Below are 20,299 nucleotides of genomic sequence, written 5' to 3' on the forward strand. Positions count from 1 at the left end.
CTCATTTCTGTCCCTGTCTGAGGCTGAAAGGCACAGGATTTGAACACAGTCCTGCCTGAGCCCACAAGAGGCTCCCTCCGGGACCTGGGAAAAGGGGATGAATTGGACCCGATTCCCACCCCCTGCAGGTCTATTTCCCCATTCAGAAAATGGGAGAGGGCTTTAGGGCAACGATTCTCCATTCAGACTCAACATCTTTATTTATTATTTTTGAGACGAAGCCTTGCTCTGTCTCCCAGGCTGGAGTGCAGTGACACAGTCTCGGCTCCCTGCAACCTCTGTCTCCCGGGTTCAAGTGATTCTCTTGCCTCAGTCTCTGGAATACCTGGGATTACAGGTGTGCACCACTACACCGGCTACTTTTTTTGTAGTTTTAATAGAGACAGGGTTTCACCATGTTGGTCAGGCTGGTCTGAAACTCCTGACCTCAGGTGACCCACCTGTCTCGGCCTCCCAAAGTGCAGGGATCACAGGCATGAGCCACTGCGCCTGGACAACACCTTAAAAACAGTTGTAACAGGTCCTTTACACTCCAGGATTCACAGGCAGTGTCACCTACCTATGGGAAGAATTTAAAAAATCAACACAGCTCCAAATGAGTTATAAAAGAGCAAGAAAGGAGACTGGGTGCGGTGGCTCACACCTGTAATCCCAGCACTTTGGGAAGCCGAAGCAGGTGGATCACCTGAGGTCAGAAGTTCGAGACCAGCCTGGCCAACATGGTGAAACCCCATCTCTACTAAAAACACAAAAATTAGCAGGGCTTGGTGACGTGTGTCTGTAATCCCAGCTACTGGGGGTACTGAGGCAGGAGGATGGCTTGAACCTGGGAGACAAAGCTTGCAGTGAGCCGAGTTCAAGCCACTGCACTCCAGCCTGGGCAACAGAGTGAGACACTGTCTCAAAAAAAAAAAAAAAAAAAAAAAAAGACTCTAGTGAAACAGACTATTTCTGCACGCAAACGCTGAGCCGGTCCCCCGGATACATGGGGCAGGAGCAGAATCCCTGGAGTCGCGGCCACAGACGCTGCCAGGCTCTACCGACTGGGGCGCGGCTTCCCGGGTGGGACCCGAATTCCTTCCGCTGGGGCGCAGCCTCTCTGCTAGAAACCCCGTTTGTTCTCACTGAGGAAAAAGTCCTGCGAGTCCATAAAAGACGGAGTGGGGCCCTGGCTGGGAGATCCGCAAGGGGCTTCTCCACTCTGGGGATGCCCTGGGACGTTGGGAGGGCCAGGGCCCCACCAGTCCCCACCTCCATGTGCCCCCCATCCCTGTCTTTGGGACCAAACGTCCAAACAAAGCTCTGAAATGCCCCGGGGGAGGGGCCATCCCAAACTTAGATTACATGTTTATAATCAGTTGTGCTGACTTTAAAAAAAAAAAAATAGTCGGCCGGGCGCGGTGGCTCACGCCTGTTATCTTAGCACTTTGGGAGGCCGAGGTGGGCAGATCGCCTGAGGTCAGGAGTTCGAGACCAGCCTGGTCAACATGGTGAAACCCCCGTCTGCACTAAAAATACAAAAATTAGCCGGGCGTGGTGGCACGCACCTGTAATCCCAGCTCCTCGGGAGGCTGAGATAGGAGAATTGCTTGAACCCGGGAGGCGGAGGCTGCAGTGAGCTGAGATCATGCCACTGCACTCCAGCCTGGGCGACAGAGCGAGACTCCATCTCAAAAATAAAAACAAAAATAAAATCGTCCTCCGCATCTGCCTTACACTGCCCAGCTGACCCCACTGGCCAGCCTGTCCTCCCCTCGCGCGTTCCTCCTGGCATGCCTGGAAGGGAGGAAAGGCTTAATGGTCCCGTTTTATGGGTGAGGAAAAGAGGCCTGGGAAGGAGCCCGGAGTGGTGGGGTGGACCTGTAGTCCCAACTACTCGGGAGGCTGAGGCAGAAGGATTGTACGATCTCTCTTACCCTCTTTCTTTCTTTCTTTTTTTTGAAACGGAGTCTTGCTGTGTCGCCCAGGCTGGAGTGCAATGGTGCGACGTTGGCTCACTGCAACCTCCGCCTCCGAAGTTCAAGTGATTCTTCTGCCTTAGTCTCCTGAGTAGGGATTTCAGGCCGTGCCACCACGCCTGGCTTTTTTTTTTTTTTTTTTTTTTTTAATTTCAGTAGAGACGGAGTTTCTCCGGTTGGCCAGGCTGGTCTCGACCTCTTGACCTCAGGTGATCCACCCGCTTCGGCCTCCCAAAGTGCTGGGATTACAGGCGTGAGCCACCATCACTGGCCTCTTACCCAGTGTCTGTACGGAGCTCCCTGATGCCTGATGGCCAAGAGGACTTAACCCCATCTGTTCTAAGGGCATGGAGTGTATTTTTAGAGTGATTGGACAAATATGTGCCGAACACCTACCTCATGCCTGGCGCACGCTGGAGGCTGGGGTTGTATCAATGCAAAAGCCATTCCCTGTATTTAACACGTAAATGAATTAGTCTCTTTAACTCTCCCAACGCCCTATAAATTATTTGCTCCATAATACATATTAGGAAGACAGAGGCAGAGAGATGAAGTGCTTTGCTCGTGACGGTCACGCCGCCACCGGGACGCGAGCCAGGCAGTCGTCCGGCTCTCACCCCCAAGAGCATTGTATTATAAGGTCGCAAAGTGAACACACGCTGTCGTTAACTGAGCTGCTGTGTGAGGCCAGGGCCGGACGTTATCTTTCTGAAGCACAGAGAAGCGATTATACAGGGAAGTTTGGGAGAACTGGGTTAAGTCCGCATGTATGGAAGTTGCCAGTTTCGTGGGTCACAACGTCAATATTGTGGGGCAACCTTGGGCTGGCTCAATGCGCAGTTGGGAACAATGATGAAGTGCAGAGCGTTCCCAGCCGGCAACGAGACTCCCTAAGTACTGGGTGCGCGGGCAGTCTGAGAAAACAGAGAAGAGAAGGAACCCACCATGCGCCGAAAAGAAACAGAAATTGTGTCACCCCCGGCGCAGTCTACTTTTTAGCTGCAAAGGAATCGGGCAGATCGCAACTCCCAGGCATCCCGCAAAGTAGGCGGGTCACCTTAGGGGCGACCTTTACCCGCTCAAAAATTCGTCTCACATTAGCAGTGAGGATTCGGGCGTCACCCCGAATCGTTATTTTCCTTACTCATAAGTTTAAGGCATAAAGAAACATCAACCTTATTTCCTAGGTAATGAATCATATTCTCATTAGGCGTATGATGAGTATCATAGTTGACTGTTGAGGTCATGATCTAGTTCCATTAAAGTTTGTCTTACTTGTTAATGAAATTATTTTGTTGCTTTTCATTTAATGTTTTTTCGTCGGGGAGAATAAATAATTCATAATGTGCCGACCTTCTGTATGCAGATGAGCAGCCAGCTCCGCGAAGGCTCACGGGGAGCGTTCCCGCCCCTTCCGGTTCTTGCTTGCGTTTAGCTGGCTGTCGCGAGAGTTGGTCGGCGGACGCCGGAAGTAGTTCGTCGCTCTGTAGCGGTCGAAGGGGCGGGCTCGCGGGCTGGGGGTGTCTCGGCAGCTTTCGGCTCGCTCGGCGGAGCAAGATGGCGGACATCTCCCTGGACGAACTCATCAGGAAGCGCGGGGCGGCGGCGAAAGGACGGTGAGACGCCTTTCTTTCCTTCGGGGTTTAGGGTCCTCGGCATAGTGGGGCTCGAGGCGGGGGAGGGAGCGGCCCGGGCGCGACGCGGAGGACCGGGTGCGCCCGCCCCCAACAGCAGCTGCGCTCCTCATTGGCCGGGCCGCCGCCGTCGTCGCAGCTGCCCTGACCGCCCGCCCACTGGCCGAGGCGCAGTCCCTCCGGCGGGCCTGGGAGGCCGACGGGGCCGCGGCGGGACGGGGTGCCGCCTCGTGGACCTGAGGGGCTGCCGCCTGGGGCCCCCGCGTTCCGGGCTCCGGGAGTCTCGGCGGTGCAGCCCCCTCGCCTGTCTGAACTGGCATTTGGGCCCCGCTCCGTGATCTCAGCGCTGACTGGTCTCCACCTATCTTATAGTTGAGACAACCGAAGTTTAGCAGCAGGGAAGTGACTTGCTCCGACGGCCGAAGCTGAGGCGCAAGCCCAAATCCCTCTCCACGCGGCCTCTGTTAACACTCGCCTCCCTTTGTGCAGCGTCTTAAGTTTTCTAAGCCTGTTCATATACACGATGCCTCGTTTGATCTTTCACGGTCCTGTTGTCTGCTAGCAATTACTCCCCTTTTACTGATGGGGAACTTGAGGCTGGGAGTGGTAGAGTTACTTGCCCGAGACCACGGAGAACTGAGCGGCGGGGCTGAGTGCGATTTAATTGCTGGCTGAGCTGGCCTCCTGCATGGGCTTGAAAAACAAGTGGGCTGGGCTGGAGATTGGTTATTTCCTTGGGGAAAAGAAAGTGCTTGAGCTGGGTGAGGAGCCGTGGAGGTGATTTGCAGTCATGTCTCCCAAACTTCCCCATGATCCTTAAATGTTATTAGCCATTTCAAGTCTTTGTGAGCTGAGTTCACCTGTATGAAGAAGTGAGAACTTTGCCCAATAGTTTCCCAACACGCATTAAGTTTAAATGTCTTTGTAAATAACCAGGATGTAAATATGTTAGATATTGTTTTCTCAGACGTATGTTTTCTCAGCAGATGTTTGTTTATTTTTTGAGACGGAGTTTTGCTCTGTCGCCCAGGCTGGAGTGCAGTGGTGCGATCTCGGCTCACTGCAACCTCCGCCTCCCCGGTTCCAGCGATTCTCCTGCCGTAGCCTCCCGAGTAACTGGGACTACAGGTGTGCACCACCACGCCTGGCTAACTTTTGTATTTTTAGTAGAGACGGAGGTTTCACTATGTTGGTCATACTGGTTTCGAACTCCTGACCTCAGGTGATCTGCCCGCCTCGGCCTCCTAAAGTGCTGGGATTACAGGCGTGAGCCACAGGCCCGACCATTCAGCAGATGTTTATTAATATCACCCGTGTGCCTGTGGCTAGGTTTTTCTCTTGATGTCTGAAATGTATCCCGCCCCTTCTTCCCCATCCTGGATACTTGTATCAGCTACAACTGCCACCACCACCTGGTAATTAGCAGCCAGCACTTACCGGGCTTCTGATTCATAACGGGCACGCACTAGTATTTGTTTCCTCAACTACTGACTGTGAAAGCTCTCTCACATCTCCGCCTAGTGACTGATGTGAAGTTGGCGCTGGCTCCTCTGGCCACTTCTAAATCCATCCAGGTTTTGTAGGTTCCTTTGGAAAGCCAGAATGATCGACACCAGGTTCTTCTCTCTCTGAGGTCACTCCCCCAGTTTCTGACTGCAGGTGGACTGCACTGTAGTCTATTTGATCTGTGTGTTTTTGGCGTTAGTGTGTGCAGAGTTTTGTGTTGGGCAGTAGGTGGGGCTGCAGGAATGGGTTGGGGGGTATGTGTGGATCCACAGGAACAGGGGCCTTGCAGTTGGATACACCTGGCATGTGCAACTGTTGAGTTCTGTTTCCCTGGCCAGGGGACTTCTAAACTAGGCAGTTTCCTCACTTGTAATGGTGATTCCTGGTTGAGGGGATTAAATGTGAGAAGGGTTTTTTTGTTTTTTTATTTTTTTGTTTGAGACGGAGTCTCGCTTTGTCGCCCAGGCTGGAGTGCAGTGGCGGGATCTCAGCTCACTGCAAGCTCCGCCTCTCAGGTTTACCCCATTCTCCTGCCTCAGCCTCCGGAGTAGCTGGGACTACAGGCGCCCGCCACCTCGCCCGGCTAGTTTTTTGTATTTTTTAGTAGAGACGGGGTTTCAGCATGTTAGCCAGGATGGTCTCGATCTCCTGACCTCGTGATCCGCCCGTCTCGGCCTCCCAAAGTGCTGGGATTACAGGCTTCAGCCACCGCGCCCGGCCTAAGGCTTCTTAAGGGATTCAATTTTTAGCAGGAGAATATTGCTTTGTCATTATGTGAGGATTGGATTGGGCCAAAGGGTGCAGGCAGGGAGACTAGTGTGGAAGAACCTGGAGTGCATGCTGGGTTTGAGTTTAAATCTTCTGGAAACTCCATTTTTATCTCACTTGCACAGCCAACAAAGAAAAACTAGATCTAAGGGTCCCTGTTAAGATAATGTGAAGGATCTGAACAAATTCGATGAACAGATGTCATTTCCTGCAGTAAGTTTATTTTTATTTTATGTCTTTATATTTTTTGAGATGGAGTCTCGCTCTGTTGCCCAGGCTGGAGTGCAGTGGCGTGATCTCAGTTCACTGCAACCTCTGGCTTCCGCGTTCAAGCGATTCTCCTGCCTCAGCCTCCCAAGTAGCTGGGACCATAGGCATGCACCACCAAGCCTGGTTAATTTTTTGTATTTTTAGTAGAGATGAGGTTTCACCATGTTGGTCACGCTGGTCTTGAATTCCTGATCTCAAATGATCCACACCCCTCAGCCTCCCAAAGTGCTGGGATTACAGGTGTGAGCCAATGCGCCCGGCCATATATTCTATTTTACATACTGCCTAGAAGAAATCTGCATACTTGGAAGTTTGGTTTTAATGTTGCATGGATGTTGCAGGAAGAATTTTGTTGTTTAAGAAAGCTTTTTTCCTCTTGGTAGAAATAGCCAAAGATCCAGCTTGAGGAAGTGTAAATAACCTCTTTCCCCACCACTCTACTCACTTTGTTTCCTGTGATCCCAAGGATCACATTTGTGGAATGTGCTTGTTCTCAAAAGCAGCCGTTCTGTTTTGTGTTCTTCACACCTTTTGAGTCAAGAAAAGGGTCATAGCTGGATGCAGTGGTGGCTCGTGCCTGTAACTGCCGCTGTGAGGGAGGCTAAGGCAGGAGGATTGCCTGAGCCCAGGAGTTCAAGGCTGCAGTGACCCATGCTTGCACCACTGCACCCTGGCCTGGTTGACAGAGCAAGACCTCATCTCTTTAAAAAAGAAAGAAAGGAATCATTACCATTATTATTACCTAGGCCTCCAATTAATTATTAAAAGATTCCTTGACTAATGGGAAATGATTGAACCAGAAGGGGGTGGTTTTGAGTGATACCTTCCTCCATGGTGAGATACTGTCTTTCCTTACCACAGCACATCTCCAGTGACTTTAGTTGTGAAACATCCGTAGAGAGTCTCCTCAGGATAGCATTAGGCACCAGTTACAGTGCTGGCCTGCCCCTCATGTTGGTTTCTTCCTTTATTTATTTGAGACAAGGTCTTGCTCTGTTGTCCAGGCTGGAGTGCAGTGGCAAAATCACGGCTCACTGCAACCTCTGCCTCCTGGGCTTAAGCATTCTTCCTGCCTCAGCCTACCAAGTAACTGGGACTACAGGCATATGCCATCATGCCTGGCTAATTATTTTTGTATTTTCTGTAGAGACGAGGTCTCGCCATGTTACCCAGGCTGGTTTCGAACTACTGGACTCAAGCAGTCCTCCTGCCTCTACCTCACAGAGTGCTGGGATTACAGGCGTGAGCCACTGTGCCCAGCAGTTTCTTCCTTTAGATATGAGGGCATCCCCAGTTAAGTCAGTTGACATGTCCCCTCTTGTTAGTTTGGTGAGTTGAACCCTCAGTGAATAGCTTGCTATCTGCTGCCTCCAAGCAGTTCAGTGTGGCAGCCTTGAGTGTGCTAGAGGCTAGAGTTAAGCAGCTCTCTGGGCCAGATACCTCATCTGGGGAGTCCTTGGAGCTGGAAGTGGGAGGTTGTAGGGGGACAGGGTGGATTGTAAACTTTGCAGTTCAGCTCAGGACTCTGATCCTGGTACTGACTGCTTGTTTCCTTGTTGAAATAAGATAAAGGAAGTATAGACCTAAACACAAAAGGGAGGAAATGGGTTATTACATAACTCTAGGCAAAGAATTATGTTTTAAAATGAAACATCTGCACAAGACTCTTGGGTAAGGGGATAGTATTTTATTTTATTTTATTTATTTTTGAGACGGAGTTTTGCTCTTGCTGCCCAGGCTGGAGTACAATGGTGCAGTCTCAGCTCACCGAAACCTCTGCGTCCTGGGTTCAAGCGATTCTCCTGCCTCAGCCTCCTGAGTAGCTGGGACTACAGGTGTGTGCCACTACGCCTGGCTAATTTTTTGTATTTTTAGTAGAAACGGGGTTTCATCGTGTTGGTCAGGCTGGTGTCAAACTCCTGACCTCAGGTGATCTGCCCGCCTTGGTCTCCCAAAGTACTGGGATTAAAGGTGTGAGCTAGTGCGCCCAGCAGGGGCAAGTATTTTAGTGTCTTGTTTTTCTTTTTTTTTTTTTTTTTTTTTTTTTGAGACGGAGTCTTGCTCTGCCACCCAGGCTGGAGTGCAGTGGCCGGCTCTCAGCTCACTGCAAGCTCCGCCTCCCGGGTTCACGCCATTCTCCTGTCTCAGCCTCCCGAGTAGCTGGGACTACAGGCGCCCGCCTAGTCGCCCGGCTAGTTTTTTGTATTTTTTAGTAGAGACGGGGTTTCACCGTATTAGCCAGGATGGTCTCCATCTCCTGACCTCGTGATCCGCCCATCTCGGCCTCCCAAAGTGCTGGGATTACAGGCTTGAGCCACCGCGCCCGGCCAGTGTCTTGTTTTTCTTTGTGTGTTTTTTTTTTTTTTTTTTTTTTTTTGAGACGGAGTCTGGCTCTGCCGCCCAGGCTGGAGTGCAGTGGCCGGATCTCCGCTCACTGCAAGCTCCGCCTCCCGGGTTCACGCCATTCTCCTGCCTCAGCCTCCCGAGTAGCTGGGACTACAGGCGCCCGCCACCTCGCCCGGCTAGTTTTTTTTTTTTTTGTATTTTTAGTAGAGACGGGTTTTCACCGTGTTAGCCAGGATGGTCTCGATCTCCTGACCTCGTGATCCGCCCACCTCGGCTTCCCAAAGTGCTGGGATTACAGGCGTGAGCCACCGAGCCCAGCCTTTTCTTTGTGTTTCTAAAACACCTAATTCAGAGTTGACCCTCAGTCATAGTTAGAATTAGGCTGTTTTCTTTCTATAAAAATGACCTAAACACATACATCCCCTAACCCAGAAGTTTTTTTTTTTTGTTTGTTTTTTTAAGACTGAGTCTTGCGCTGTGGCCCAGACTGGAGTGCAGTGGTGCGATCTTGGCTCACAGCAACCTCCGCCTCCCATAACCCAGAGGATTTGAAACCCGTGGGTTAAAATCTACTTTATAATAATCCAGGGCCCCACTTCATGGGCCTGAATCCTTTGGACTGGACATCTGTCCTGAGCGGGCTGTAGCCCTGCCCTCCCCAGACAGACCCAGGAGGGTGAGATATTCCTATAGCCCAGACAGACCCTCCTGCTGGTCATCACATGTATGCCAGGTTCCTGTTGGGGATATAGGGGAGAGAATTTGGGGTCCAGGGAGTGTTTGCCTTCTCACCTGCCAGCAGCACTCTTGCCAGGACCTCGCGGAATAGCTGCTGAAGGCCTGGAAGCAGTTGCAGAGCTGTAGTTGCAGTGCGATGGAGGTGGGGCATTACGAGACTCACTCAAAACCTCCCTCCTTCCCCCTCCCAAACATTTACTGAGGATAAAAGTGCAGGATGTGTTTTGGGAATGTCAGTAGTCACTACAGTGGGGAGTGAGGCTGCAGCCATAAGCTAGAGCCAGACCCGAGGCTCCCCCCAGGGGTTGGGCTTTGTTAAGGAGCCCTCAGCAGTTCTAGAAGCGGAAGGGTAACATAATTGAGTCTATGTTTTAGAGACCTACCCCTAGCAGGAGTGTTGATTTGAAAAATTTCTGATGACTAATGCCTGCCTGAAACCAGTACGGCTGCCTGCTGGGATGAGTAGCTGTCTTTTCATGCAGGAAGAGCAGCTGTGATTATAAAAAGCCTGAACACTGAAGCCCCCTCAAGCTGTTCACGAAAGAAGTTGAAAGCACTGGTGGAACCAGGGAACTGAGTGCATCAGATTGAGGGGAAATAGCTTACTCCCTCCCACCGTGAGGAGCTCCTAGTACATCCTCAACTACCGTTATCTCCCACCCACAAATGTGCCTGTTAGGCTGTTCAAATAGATAAAAATGCCAGCACAAAGCATCTTGGTGGTCCTCCCTGCCAGGCAGGCACTGCGCTGTGTGAGTTCTCAGTGCGTGCACTGCCCGCTTGCCTCGCTGCTTGTGCTCACCCTTTGGTCACTAGAGAGTGCTCCGTATCCCTGGGCATGACCGGAGTCCTAATATTTCTTCATCCTGGGGACAGTGTTCATCCTTCCTTTATATATGTGTAAATTTTTAAGGGTTTAACAACATATTGAAACTGAATTACCAGACACTAATAATAAGGAAGATTGTTTCTTTTTGTTTTGGTGGTGGTTTTTTGTTTTTGTTTTTTGTTTGTTTGTTTTTGTTTGTTTTGTTTTGATTTTTGAGACAGGATCTTGTTCTGCCACTCAGACTGGAGTCCAGTGGCGTGATCTTGGCTCACTGCAGCCTGGACCTCCTGGGCTTAGTTGATCCTCCTGCCTCGGCCTCCTGAGTAGCTGTGACTACAGGTGTGCATCAACACTTGCAGCTAATTTTTTTGTATCTTTTGTAGAGACAGGGTTTTGCCATGTTGCCCAGGCTGGTCTTGAACACCTGGGCTCAAGCGATCTGTCTGCCTCGGCTTCCCAAAGTGTCAGGATTACAGGCATGAGCTACTGCTCCCGGCCTTTTTTATTTTTTAAAGTTTTTTCTTAACTCTTCCAGTTCTGATGTTTACTTTTAACCCATGCTTATTTAATTGATGCTTGAACCAGGCACAGTGGAGTTCAAACCCATTCCTCACCCCTTAGTAGCTCTTGGGATAGTTAATCTCCTTGGTTCTGAGTTTCCTCATTGATAGAATGTGAACAATAACCTGATTCACGGGGTTGTAACATTTAAAGGATGTCTAAAGCTGAGCATGGTGGCTCCAGACTTAGAAGGCTGAGGCAGGAGGTCAAGGCTGAAGTAAGCTGTGATCACTGCACTCCAGCCTGGGCAACAGAATGAGATTCTGTCCTTTCAAAGTTTTTAAAATATATTTTTGAGACAGGGTCTTGCTCTGTTGCCCAGCTTGGAGGACAGTATCACGATCCTGGCTCACGGCATAGTCGCAGTTTGGGGCTCAAGTGATTTTCCTGTTTCAGCCTCTGGAGTAGCTGAGACTACAGACTCATGCTGCCATGCCCAGATAATTTTCTGCTTTCATTTTTATTATTTATTCTTTTTTTTTTTTTTTGAGACGGAGTCTCGCTCTGTCGCCCAGGCTGGAGTACAGTGGTGCGATTTTGGTTCACTGCAAGCGCCGCCACCCGGGTTCACACCATTCTCCTGCCTCAGCCTCCCGAGTAGCTGGGACTACAGGCGCCCGCCACCTCGCCCAGCTAATTTTTTTTGTGTGTTTTTAGTAGAGGTGGGGTTTTACCATGTTAGCCAGGATGGTCTCAATCTCCGACCTCCGTGATCTGCCCGCCTTGGCCTCCCAAAGTGCTAGGATTACAGGCGTGAGCCACCGCACCGGGCCCTCTGCTTTCATTTTTATAGAGATGGAGTCTCACTTTGTTGCCCAGGCTGGTCCTGAACTCCTGGGCTCAAGCCGTTGTCCTGCTTCAGCCTTCCAAAGTGCTGAGATTACAGGTGTGAGCCACCATGCCCAGGAAGTCCGGCTATGTTGCCCATTCTGTTCTTGATCTCCTGGCTCAAGCCATCCTCCTACTTTGACCTCCCAAAGTGCTGAGATTACAGGCATGAGCCACTGTGCCCAGACTTGTCTCTCAAAAAAAAAAAAAAAAAAAAAGTCTGTGCCAAAAATTGTCAACCTGTAGTGAGTAATACTCAAAAGTTTTCATTGATCGTGTCCTTTATTTTTTTTGAAACAGAGTCTTGCTCTGTTGCCCAGGCTGGAGTGCAGCCGTGTGATCTTGACTTACTGTAACCTCCATCACCTGGGTTCAGGCGATTCTCCTGCCTCAGCCTTCCGAGTAGCTGGGATTACAGGTGCGTGCTACCACATCTGGCTAATTTTTGCATTTTTTAGTGGAGACGGGGTTTCACCATGTTGGCCAGGCTGGTCTTGAACACCTGACCTCAAGTGATCCACCTGCCTTGGCCTCCCAAAGTGCTGGGATTAACAGGTGTGAGTCACTGCACCTGGCCTAGCTGCAGGTTTCTGAGGTTACCCCAAAGGATAGCCCCAGTTTGTCCATGACTTTGCAGGCCATGGAACACGAAGCCTAGGATAGCCCAGTCCTAGCGGTACTGGCATATTGGAGACAGTGGGTGTTTTTCCATTATTTGAGGTGTAACAAGATGAAGGTCCAGGTTTGCTTTTGTTGGTACCAGGCAGGCTCACCTTTGGCTACACTTCTGGTATTTATTAGCAAAGGAACCGACAGCCAGTCTCACTCCAACCACTTGAATGCAGCAATGGGAGAGTGTCAGTGACTGGCCCAGTATGAGAGATGCCTCCTGGGAGGTCCAGGCAGTGAAGTGGGAGGCAGTATAGGAACTTGTTTATGCAGCAGTTTACCCTCTAACACCAGGTCAGAGATCTTCAACATGGCTCTTCTCCAGAATCACCCATGGAGTTAAAAATGCAGATGGCACTCCAGCCCGGGTGACAGAGCGAGACTCCGTCTCAAAAAAAAAAAAAATGCAGATGGCCAGGCTTCCCCCCAGATTTTGGATTCAGTATCTAGGGTGGGATCTGGATAGCTCCGTATTGAAGAAGCGCCACTGGAGTTTCTGACACTCAGCCAGGGCTCGATGCTGCTTAGGAGGTGCTGGGCCCTGCAAAAGGAGTGAACCCCATTCTCCTCCCCCAGCCCCACCCAGGTAGGGAGAGAAAAAAAGGAAACAAGCATGTGTAATAATAGGCACAGAGGAGAGTTGGTCTGGAGAAATCAGGGAGGATTTTCGAAAGAGCACACCTTGACATAGGAGTCCCCAGGTGGAGCTTCTGCCACAGGAGTGGCCGTGGATGGTAGCTACTGTAGAGAGGCCTGGGAGTGGCAGGTGACAGAAGAAGCCCAAAGACCTTGGGGAGGATCTCCAGTGCTGTACTGGGGAAGGCCTTCTGTTCACTTTCAAGCCATTGTAGGCCAACAGAGGAACCCAAGAAAGAGACCAGGGCCTGTTTATGGAGTTTTATTCATTTCCAATTAAAAAAATATATTTTATTTTAAATTCAGGAAGTGCATGTACATGTTTGTTCCATGGATTGTATTGCATACTGGTGAGGATTAGGCTTCTGGTGTACCCATTACTCATAGTGAACCCTGAACACATCATTTCCAATTTCAGTGGTTTCTGTATTTGATATTTTTGCTATTGCAACTTTATTTTTCTTTCCTACCAAGTCTTTGTGTTTTCTGTTTTCCTCTAGCTCTAGGCCAGACCCACAGGTTTGCTCTCTTGGTCCTAGCCCAGTAGATGGTGTTTGCCTTCCTTAAAGACACTCTTTGTTAGTCATTGAGCCTCTCCAAACCTACTTCTCCCACTGTGAAGTGGGCATAGGAAGTACTTCTCAGGGTGCTGAGAGGGCTGAGTGAGAACGTGGATGGGGATGGGCCTTGGAAACTAAAGTTACTCTTTGGATGAGTGGGATTATATTTGGTGGATGTTTATTTTATTTGACTGGCATTGTTGGGAAGTTATTGTCCATGTTGGTGTCTCAAGACAAGTGGTCTAGGAAGCAAAACAGTCTTAACTAGTGATAAAACTTGCCAGCCCCTCCCTCTTAATTTTGCTTAATATGCAAAGTTAAAAGCTATCATGAAACCAGAAAAGGAGTCATCATGTAGGCATAATTATTGATTCAGGCACAGGCAAGGAGCTGCTTTCTGATTCTCCAGGACCTCCTCTGTCCCCGGTGTTACCACAGTTCCACTTTCATAGACTGCTGTTGTCCAGATCCACTTAATATTGATTGCAATTTTTATTTACAGGCTTAATGCCAGACCAGGAGTTGGAGGTGTCCGATCTCGAGTTGGGATCCAACAAGGCCTTCTCAGCCAGTCAACACGCACAGCCACCTTCCAGCAGAGATTTGATGCCCGGCAAAAGATTGGCCTCTCAGATGCCCGGCTCAAACTGGGAGTCAAGGATGCCCGGGAGAAACTTTTGCAGAAAGATGCCCGATTTCGGATCAAAGGGAAAGTGCAGGATGCCAGAGAGATGTTGAACTCTCGCAAGCAGCAGACCACGGCGCCCCAGAAGCCCCGCCAGGTCGCTGATGCCCGGGAGAAGATTAGCTTAAAGAGGAGTTCCCCTGCTGCCTTCATAAACCCACCCATTGGGACAGTGACCCCTGCTCTGAAACTCACCAAAACCATCCAGGTAAGTTGTGGCTTTTGTCATGAATTCCCAGAAAGCTAGTAACAAAGGTAGATTTAGAGGCAAGGTGCCAGGAGTGATTGGGCAAAACTATCCTCTCAAGTGTTGGTATAGCACTTTGCTCTTACAGAGGCTTTCAGTACGTTATAGCCAAGGAACTATACAAGGAAGGAAAGATGTTATCTCGGTTCTGTATAAAAGAAAGAGGAGGCCCATAGAAATTTAGTGACTTTCCCAGGTGAGATACTGGTGGAAAAAAGAGAGAGGAAAGGACAAAAGATGCATTGAGCACATGCCGTGTGGCAAGCACTTAACATACATGATCTTACCGTCCTCACTCCACCCCCAGGCCCAGTGGGATTTGGCCCCGAGTCCAGGGCACTGGCCACCCTTCACAGCTGCCACCACAGAGGGAAAGGAAACAATGTCATTTAACCTTCATAGCAGCTTTGGTAATAGGAACAGCAGCGGCCGCAGCAAACATTTACTGAGCCAAGTCCGTGAAGCCCTACATGTGCATTACCATGTGGTCTCTGGGTTGATGATTCTTCTTTTACTTTCTGCTGTGGGGGATAAGGCCCTCTGTAGTGCCTTTTACCAAAGACCAAAGCTGCATGCGCACCATGTATCAAGTTCAGTAACCCCCTCCTTCTAGAGATGCATGTGGACCCTGTGGGGTGGATTCTGACCACTGAGTGTTTCCAGGTTCCACAGCAGAAAGCCATGGCACCGCTTCATCCCCATCCTGCTGGAATGAGAATCAATGTTGTCAATAACCACCAGGCCAAACAGGTAGAGTGAGTGAGAGAGAGTGTGTACGTAGTGAACATGTGTGTGTGCGTAGTGAACACGTGTGTGTGCGTAGTGAACATGTGTGTACGTAGTGAACATGTGTGTGCGTAGTGAGCATGTTGTGTGTGTGCGTAGTGAGCATGTTGTGTGTGTGCGTAGTGAACATGTAGGCGTGCACATGGTTTGATGAGGCCTACTTGGGTGCATGGACTGAGACTTGCTCCCAAGGTTCCCAGTTGGTAGTATTGGAGGCAGGGTTACAGTGAACTTTTTGCAATTTAAAGAAGAAACTTTTTTTTTTTTTGAAACGGAGTCTCGCTCTGTCGCCAGGCTGGAGTGCAGTGGCGTAATCTCGGCTCACTACAACCTCTGCCTCCCGGGTTCAATTGATCCTCCTGCCTCAGCCTCCTGAGTATCTGGGACTACAGGCGCACACCACCACACCCAGCTAATTTTTGTATTTTTAGTAGAGATGGGGTTTCACTATGTTCGCCAGGCTGGTCTCAATCTCTTGACCTTGTGATCTGGCCGCCTCAGCTTCCCAAAGTGCTGGGATTACAGGCGTAAGCCACTGCACCCAGCCAAGAAGCGACTTCTTAATATTCTTAATAGATTCTTTTTTTTTTTTAATCTTTTTTTTTTTGAGACGGAGTTTCGCTCTGCTGCCCAGGCTGGAGTGCAATGGCCAGATCTCAGCTCACTGCAAGCCCCGCCTCCTGGGTTTACCCCATTCTCCTGCCTCAGCCTCCCAAGTAGCTGGGACTACAGGCAGCCACCACGTCGCCCGGCTAGTTTTTTGTATTTTTTAGTAGAGACGGGGTTTCACCGTGTTAGCCAGGATGGTCTCGATCTCCTGACCTCGTGATCCACCCATCTCAGCCTCCCAAAGTGCTGGGATTACAGGCTTGAGCCACCGCGCCCGGCCTCTTAATAGATTCTTAATAAAGGAAGGGAGGCATAGGGGGCAGAGAGGCTAATAAAGTTTTTGTTGTTGTTGTTAATTTTTTTAAAATAAAAGTTCTATGTGCTTAATATAGAAAACTTGCCAAAAAGTCCCTCAAGTTCCTATTCTCCAAAGCCAATCACTGTTGAAATTTTGCCATAGTTCCTTACATGTCCCGTCCGCCCCTGCCTTTTTTTTTTTTTTTTTTTTTCTTTTTTTTGGAGACAGAGTCTTACTCTGTCCGCCGGGGTGGAGTGCAGTGGTGCAGTCATGGCTCACTGCAGCCTTGACTTTCTGGGCTCAAATGATCCTCCCCCCTCAGCCTCCTGAGTAGCTGGAATCACAGGTGCATACCACCACATCTGGCTAATTTTTGTAGAGATAGAGCCTTGCCATGTTGCCCAGGCTGGTCTCCAACTCCTGGGTTCAGTCGATCCTCCTGCCTCGGCCTCCCAAAGTGCTGGGGTTACAGGCACAGGTGTGAGCCACCATGCCCAGCCTGTTTTTTTGTTTTTTTGAGACGGAGTTTTGCTCTTGTTGCCCAGGCTGGAGTGCAGTGGCGCAATCTCAGCTCACCACAACCTCCGCCTCCCGGGTTCAAGTGATTCTGCTGCCTCAGCCTCCCAAGTAGCTGGGATTCCAGGCATGCGCCACCATGCCTGGCTAATTTTGTATTTTTAGTAGAGATGGGGTTTCTTTTTTTTTTTTTTTTTTTTGAGACGGAGTCTCGCTCTGTCGCCCGGGCTGGAGTGCAGTGGCCGGATCTCAGCTCACGGCAAGCTCCGCCTCCCGGGTTCACGCCATTCTCCTGCCTCAGCCTCCTGAGTAGCTGGGACTACAGGCGCCCGCCATCTCGCCCGGCTAGTTTTTTGTATTTTTAGTAGAGACGGGGTTTCACCGTGTTAGCCAGGATGGTCTCGATCTCCTGACCTCGTGATCCACCCGTCTCGGCCTCCCAAAGTGCTGGGATTACAGGCTTGAGCCACCGCGCCCGGCCTTAGAGATGGAGTTTCTTCACGTTGGTCAGGCTGGTCTCAAACTCCTGACTTCAGGTAATCTGCCCGCCTTGGCCTCCCAAAGTGCTGGGATTACAGGTGTGAGCCACCGTGCCCAGCCCCAGTCTGTTTTTTACTTAACTCATAGTTGTGGTTGTGGTTATATTCTTTTTTTTTTTTGAGGCCGAGTCTCGCTCTGTCACCCAGGCTAGGATGCAGTGGCGCCATCTCAGCTCACTGCAAGCTCCGCCTCCCAGGTTCACACCATTCTCCTGCCTCAGCCTCTTGAGTAGCCGGGGCTACAGGCACCCACCACCGCGCCCGGCTAATTTTTTTTTTTTGTATTTTTAGTAGAGACAGGGTTTCACCGTGTTAGCCAGGATGGTCTCAATCTCCTGACCTCGTGATCCGCTCTCCTTGGCCTCCCAAAGTGCTGGGATTACAGGCGTGAGCCACTGCGCCCAGCCATGGTTATATTCTTATCCAATTTTCTATCATTCTTTTTTCACTTTGTAACTCAAGCATTTTTCTGCAACATTTCACATTTACTGTAAACGTTTTAGTAATTGCAAAATCCATATAGTTGGCATTCCAGTTTTATTTAAACCATTTTCCTGTCATTTTCACTGTTACAAATCCTTCTGCTATGAACATCTTTGTAGATAAAGTTCTTTCTAGGGTTGGATTTATTTCTGTAGGTCATATTAACAAGGATGGACTTTCCAAGCCAAAGGATATAAAGGAACATTTTAGGGACTCTTCGTAGATACTGCCCACTGGGAAAAAGGGACTTCTGATGTATCTGGAAGTTGTAGGACTTTCCCTGGGCCCTTGTTGACAGGGAGTTAACCTGTCAGGACTTGGGCCCCAGTCTTTCTGGGCACCATCACCCCTGTGCCCACTTCTCCTTTGGTCCCTTTCTCTCTCCAGCAGCCATTTCCTTGCCATGCCTGCTCTCGATGTCTGTTGAGGGCATACATGCCACATTTGCTTATATTTCTTTATGTTATATTCTCAGAATTTATATGACCTGGATGAAGATGATGATGGTATAGCTTCTGTTCCTACTAAACAGATGAAGTTTGCAGCCTCCGGGGGCTTTCTCCACCACATGGTATGGCATTTCATGTTTTCTTACGCTGCGTGTCTGATCAGACAGGTGGGAGAGGTTGTGGTGAATAGAGCCTGTTTTTTTTTGTTTTTTTGAGACGAAGTCTTGCTCTTGTCCCCAAGGCTGCTGGAATGCAGTGGCACGATCTCGGCTCACTGCAACCTCCGCCTCCTGGGTTCAAGCTATTCTCCTGCCTCAGTCTCCCTAGTAGCTGGGATTACAAGCGCCTGCCACCATGCCCAGCTAATTTTTGTATTTTTAGTAGAGATGAGGTTTCACCATGTTGGCCAGGCTGGTCTCGAACTCCTGACCTCAAGTGATCCGCCCTCCTCAGCCTTCCAAAGTACTGGGATTACAGGCGTGAGCCACTGCTCCCCGTGTGAATAGAGCCTTTCAATGCAGAAATATTTCTTCCTTTGGGCCGTAAGATTTTCAGAGCTGGAGTTAGTCCAACCCCTTAGTTTTATAAATGCTGAGACACTGGGGTGCCTCCTGATTTGTTCAAGGTCCCACAGCAAGTGAAGTGCAGGGCTGCAGCTCCCAGGTGCTGTGTTTGAGACACTATAGGGAAAATGTGAGTGATCCCACAGTGGGGAGTCTATGTTCTTTCCTTGGTGGCTGGCCATTCTGCATGCTCTGTGACCCTCTATGGTCAGCAGCTCGGGCGCTGCTCTTGGAGTCTGGATTCCCTTGGTTGACGTTAACAGGAATACATCTCACCTGATCTGTGGGCTCTGCCAGGTGCAGCCTGCATGCAGGGAAAGCTTGCTGGGCTAGAGTGTTGATCAGACATCATGCAGAGAAGGAAGGAAAACAGCCTCTGGGAGCATCAGGGAGGTCCATGCTGCTCAGCTCAGTAGTACAGCCAAGTGTCAGACAGGGAGGCCAGTGGGCTGCCCAGGTGGGTCCTTATGGCAGACACCTCTTTTGTTTTTCCTTCAGAAGCTCAAAGAGTCAGTTTTGGTTACTGTCTCGAGTATGTGGACCAGACTCCTGGTTAGTAATTAAGAGAAACATGGGCTGAGTACGGTGGCTCGCATATGTAATCCCAGCACTTTGGGAGGCCGAGGTGGGCAGACCATGAGGTCAGGAGATCGAGACCATCCTGGCTAACACGGTGAAACCCCATCTACTAAAAAGCACAAAAAAATTATCCGGGCGTGGTGGTGGGCACCTGTAGTCCCAGCTACTCGGAAGGCTGAGGCAGGAGAATGGCGTGAACCCGGGAGGCGGAGCTTGCAGTGAGCCGAGATCCCGCCACAGCACTCCAGCCTGGGCGGCAGAGCGAGACTCCATCTGGAAAAAAAAAAGAGAGAAACATGAGCGCGGGGACTCACGCCTGTAATCTGAGCACTGTGGGAGGCCGAGGTGGGCAGATGACCTGAGGGCAGGAGTTCAAGACCAGCCTGGCAACATGGTGAAACGCTGTCTCTACTAAAAATACAAAAATTAGCTGGACGTGGTGCCGCGTGCCTGTAATCCCAGCTACTCGGGAGGCTGAGGCAGGAGAATTGTTTGAACCCTGAGATGGAGGTTGCAGTGAGCCAAGATTGCACCACTGCACTCAAGCCTGGGTGACAGGGTGAGACTCCGTCTCAAAAAAAAAAAGAAAAGAGAGATACATCGTGAAGCTGAATGATGCCAGTTTGTTTCTTTACAAAGGGACCAGGCCTTTCCAGTAATTAGACTGCTCAAGTCTGCTATCAAGGGAACTATCACCTTGCTCAGTGAGTCTCTATCCCTATTTGATACCCTAATTGAATAAATGCAGTATTTATACCAATGCGTTTTGTACCCTGTGAGATGGGTACTGTTGATTACCCTCGTTTATGGATGAGGAAGCAGGCATGGAGAGGTAAAATAAGCCTGTTCAACATCACCCAGTTGATGAGAAGCAATGGATCTAGGAATGGAGCCTGAGCAGTCTGGTTCTCAGGGCCCTGTGTGTAGTCACTGTGCTGTCCTGGCTCTGGAGACTCAGAAAGCCACTTGAGGAATGTGGAATCCAGCCTGGGGATGACACTACTTCACCCAGACTTGGAGAAGCGTGGTGAATTGCCCCTGCCCATGCTCTAGTCTGCCTTTCTGGCTGCTGCGTTCCTCCCTTCTCCCTGGGTCAGTGCCTTTAAACACTGCCCTCAATCAGCAGGGTTCCCGTTACTTCTGCTTTATGCGCCTTTTTCCTCAGACACATTCATACAGGGGAGTTTTGTTTCCAAGCGACCATATCCAGATGAGAGGGGCTGTTTTTGGTGATCTGCGCTG

The 20,299-nt window shown here is 50.0% G+C and overlaps 1 protein-coding gene and 1 non-coding gene across 4 annotated transcripts in view; one reads left to right on the forward strand and one right to left on the reverse strand.

Annotated features, from left to right (window-relative positions):
• Positions 1-2,969: 2,969 nt before the first annotated feature.
• On the reverse strand, positions 2,970-3,119 carry LOC117096804. The gene has a single exon (XR_004442644.1). It is a non-coding gene; the product is annotated as a U12 minor spliceosomal RNA (small nuclear RNA).
• Positions 3,120-3,382: 263 nt separating this feature from the next.
• The window catches only part of POLDIP3 (DNA polymerase delta interacting protein 3), a 31,971-nt gene continuing 15,054 nt past the window's right edge, over positions 3,383-20,299 (forward strand). The window contains exons 1-4 of one of the 3 annotated variants that reach the window (XM_033233742.1): positions 3,386-3,574; positions 13,806-14,196; positions 14,899-14,985; positions 17,942-18,037. In XM_033233742.1, coding sequence (XP_033089633.1) covers positions 3,516-3,574; positions 13,806-14,196; positions 14,899-14,985; positions 17,942-18,037 — 633 coding nt within the window. In that variant the 5' untranslated portion in view covers positions 3,386-3,515. Of the gene's footprint in view, positions 3,575-13,805; positions 14,197-14,898; positions 14,986-17,941; positions 18,038-20,299 lie in introns of all 3 variants that reach the window. The other 2 variants (XM_033233740.1, XM_033233741.1) reach the window with 2 other exon arrangements.

The sequence above is a fragment of the Trachypithecus francoisi genome, unplaced genomic scaffold (genome assembly GCF_009764315.1).
Source record: "Trachypithecus francoisi isolate TF-2019V2 unplaced genomic scaffold, Tfra_2.0 Lachesis_group14, whole genome shotgun sequence".
NCBI classification, from domain to species: domain Eukaryota; kingdom Metazoa; phylum Chordata; class Mammalia; order Primates; family Cercopithecidae; genus Trachypithecus; species Trachypithecus francoisi.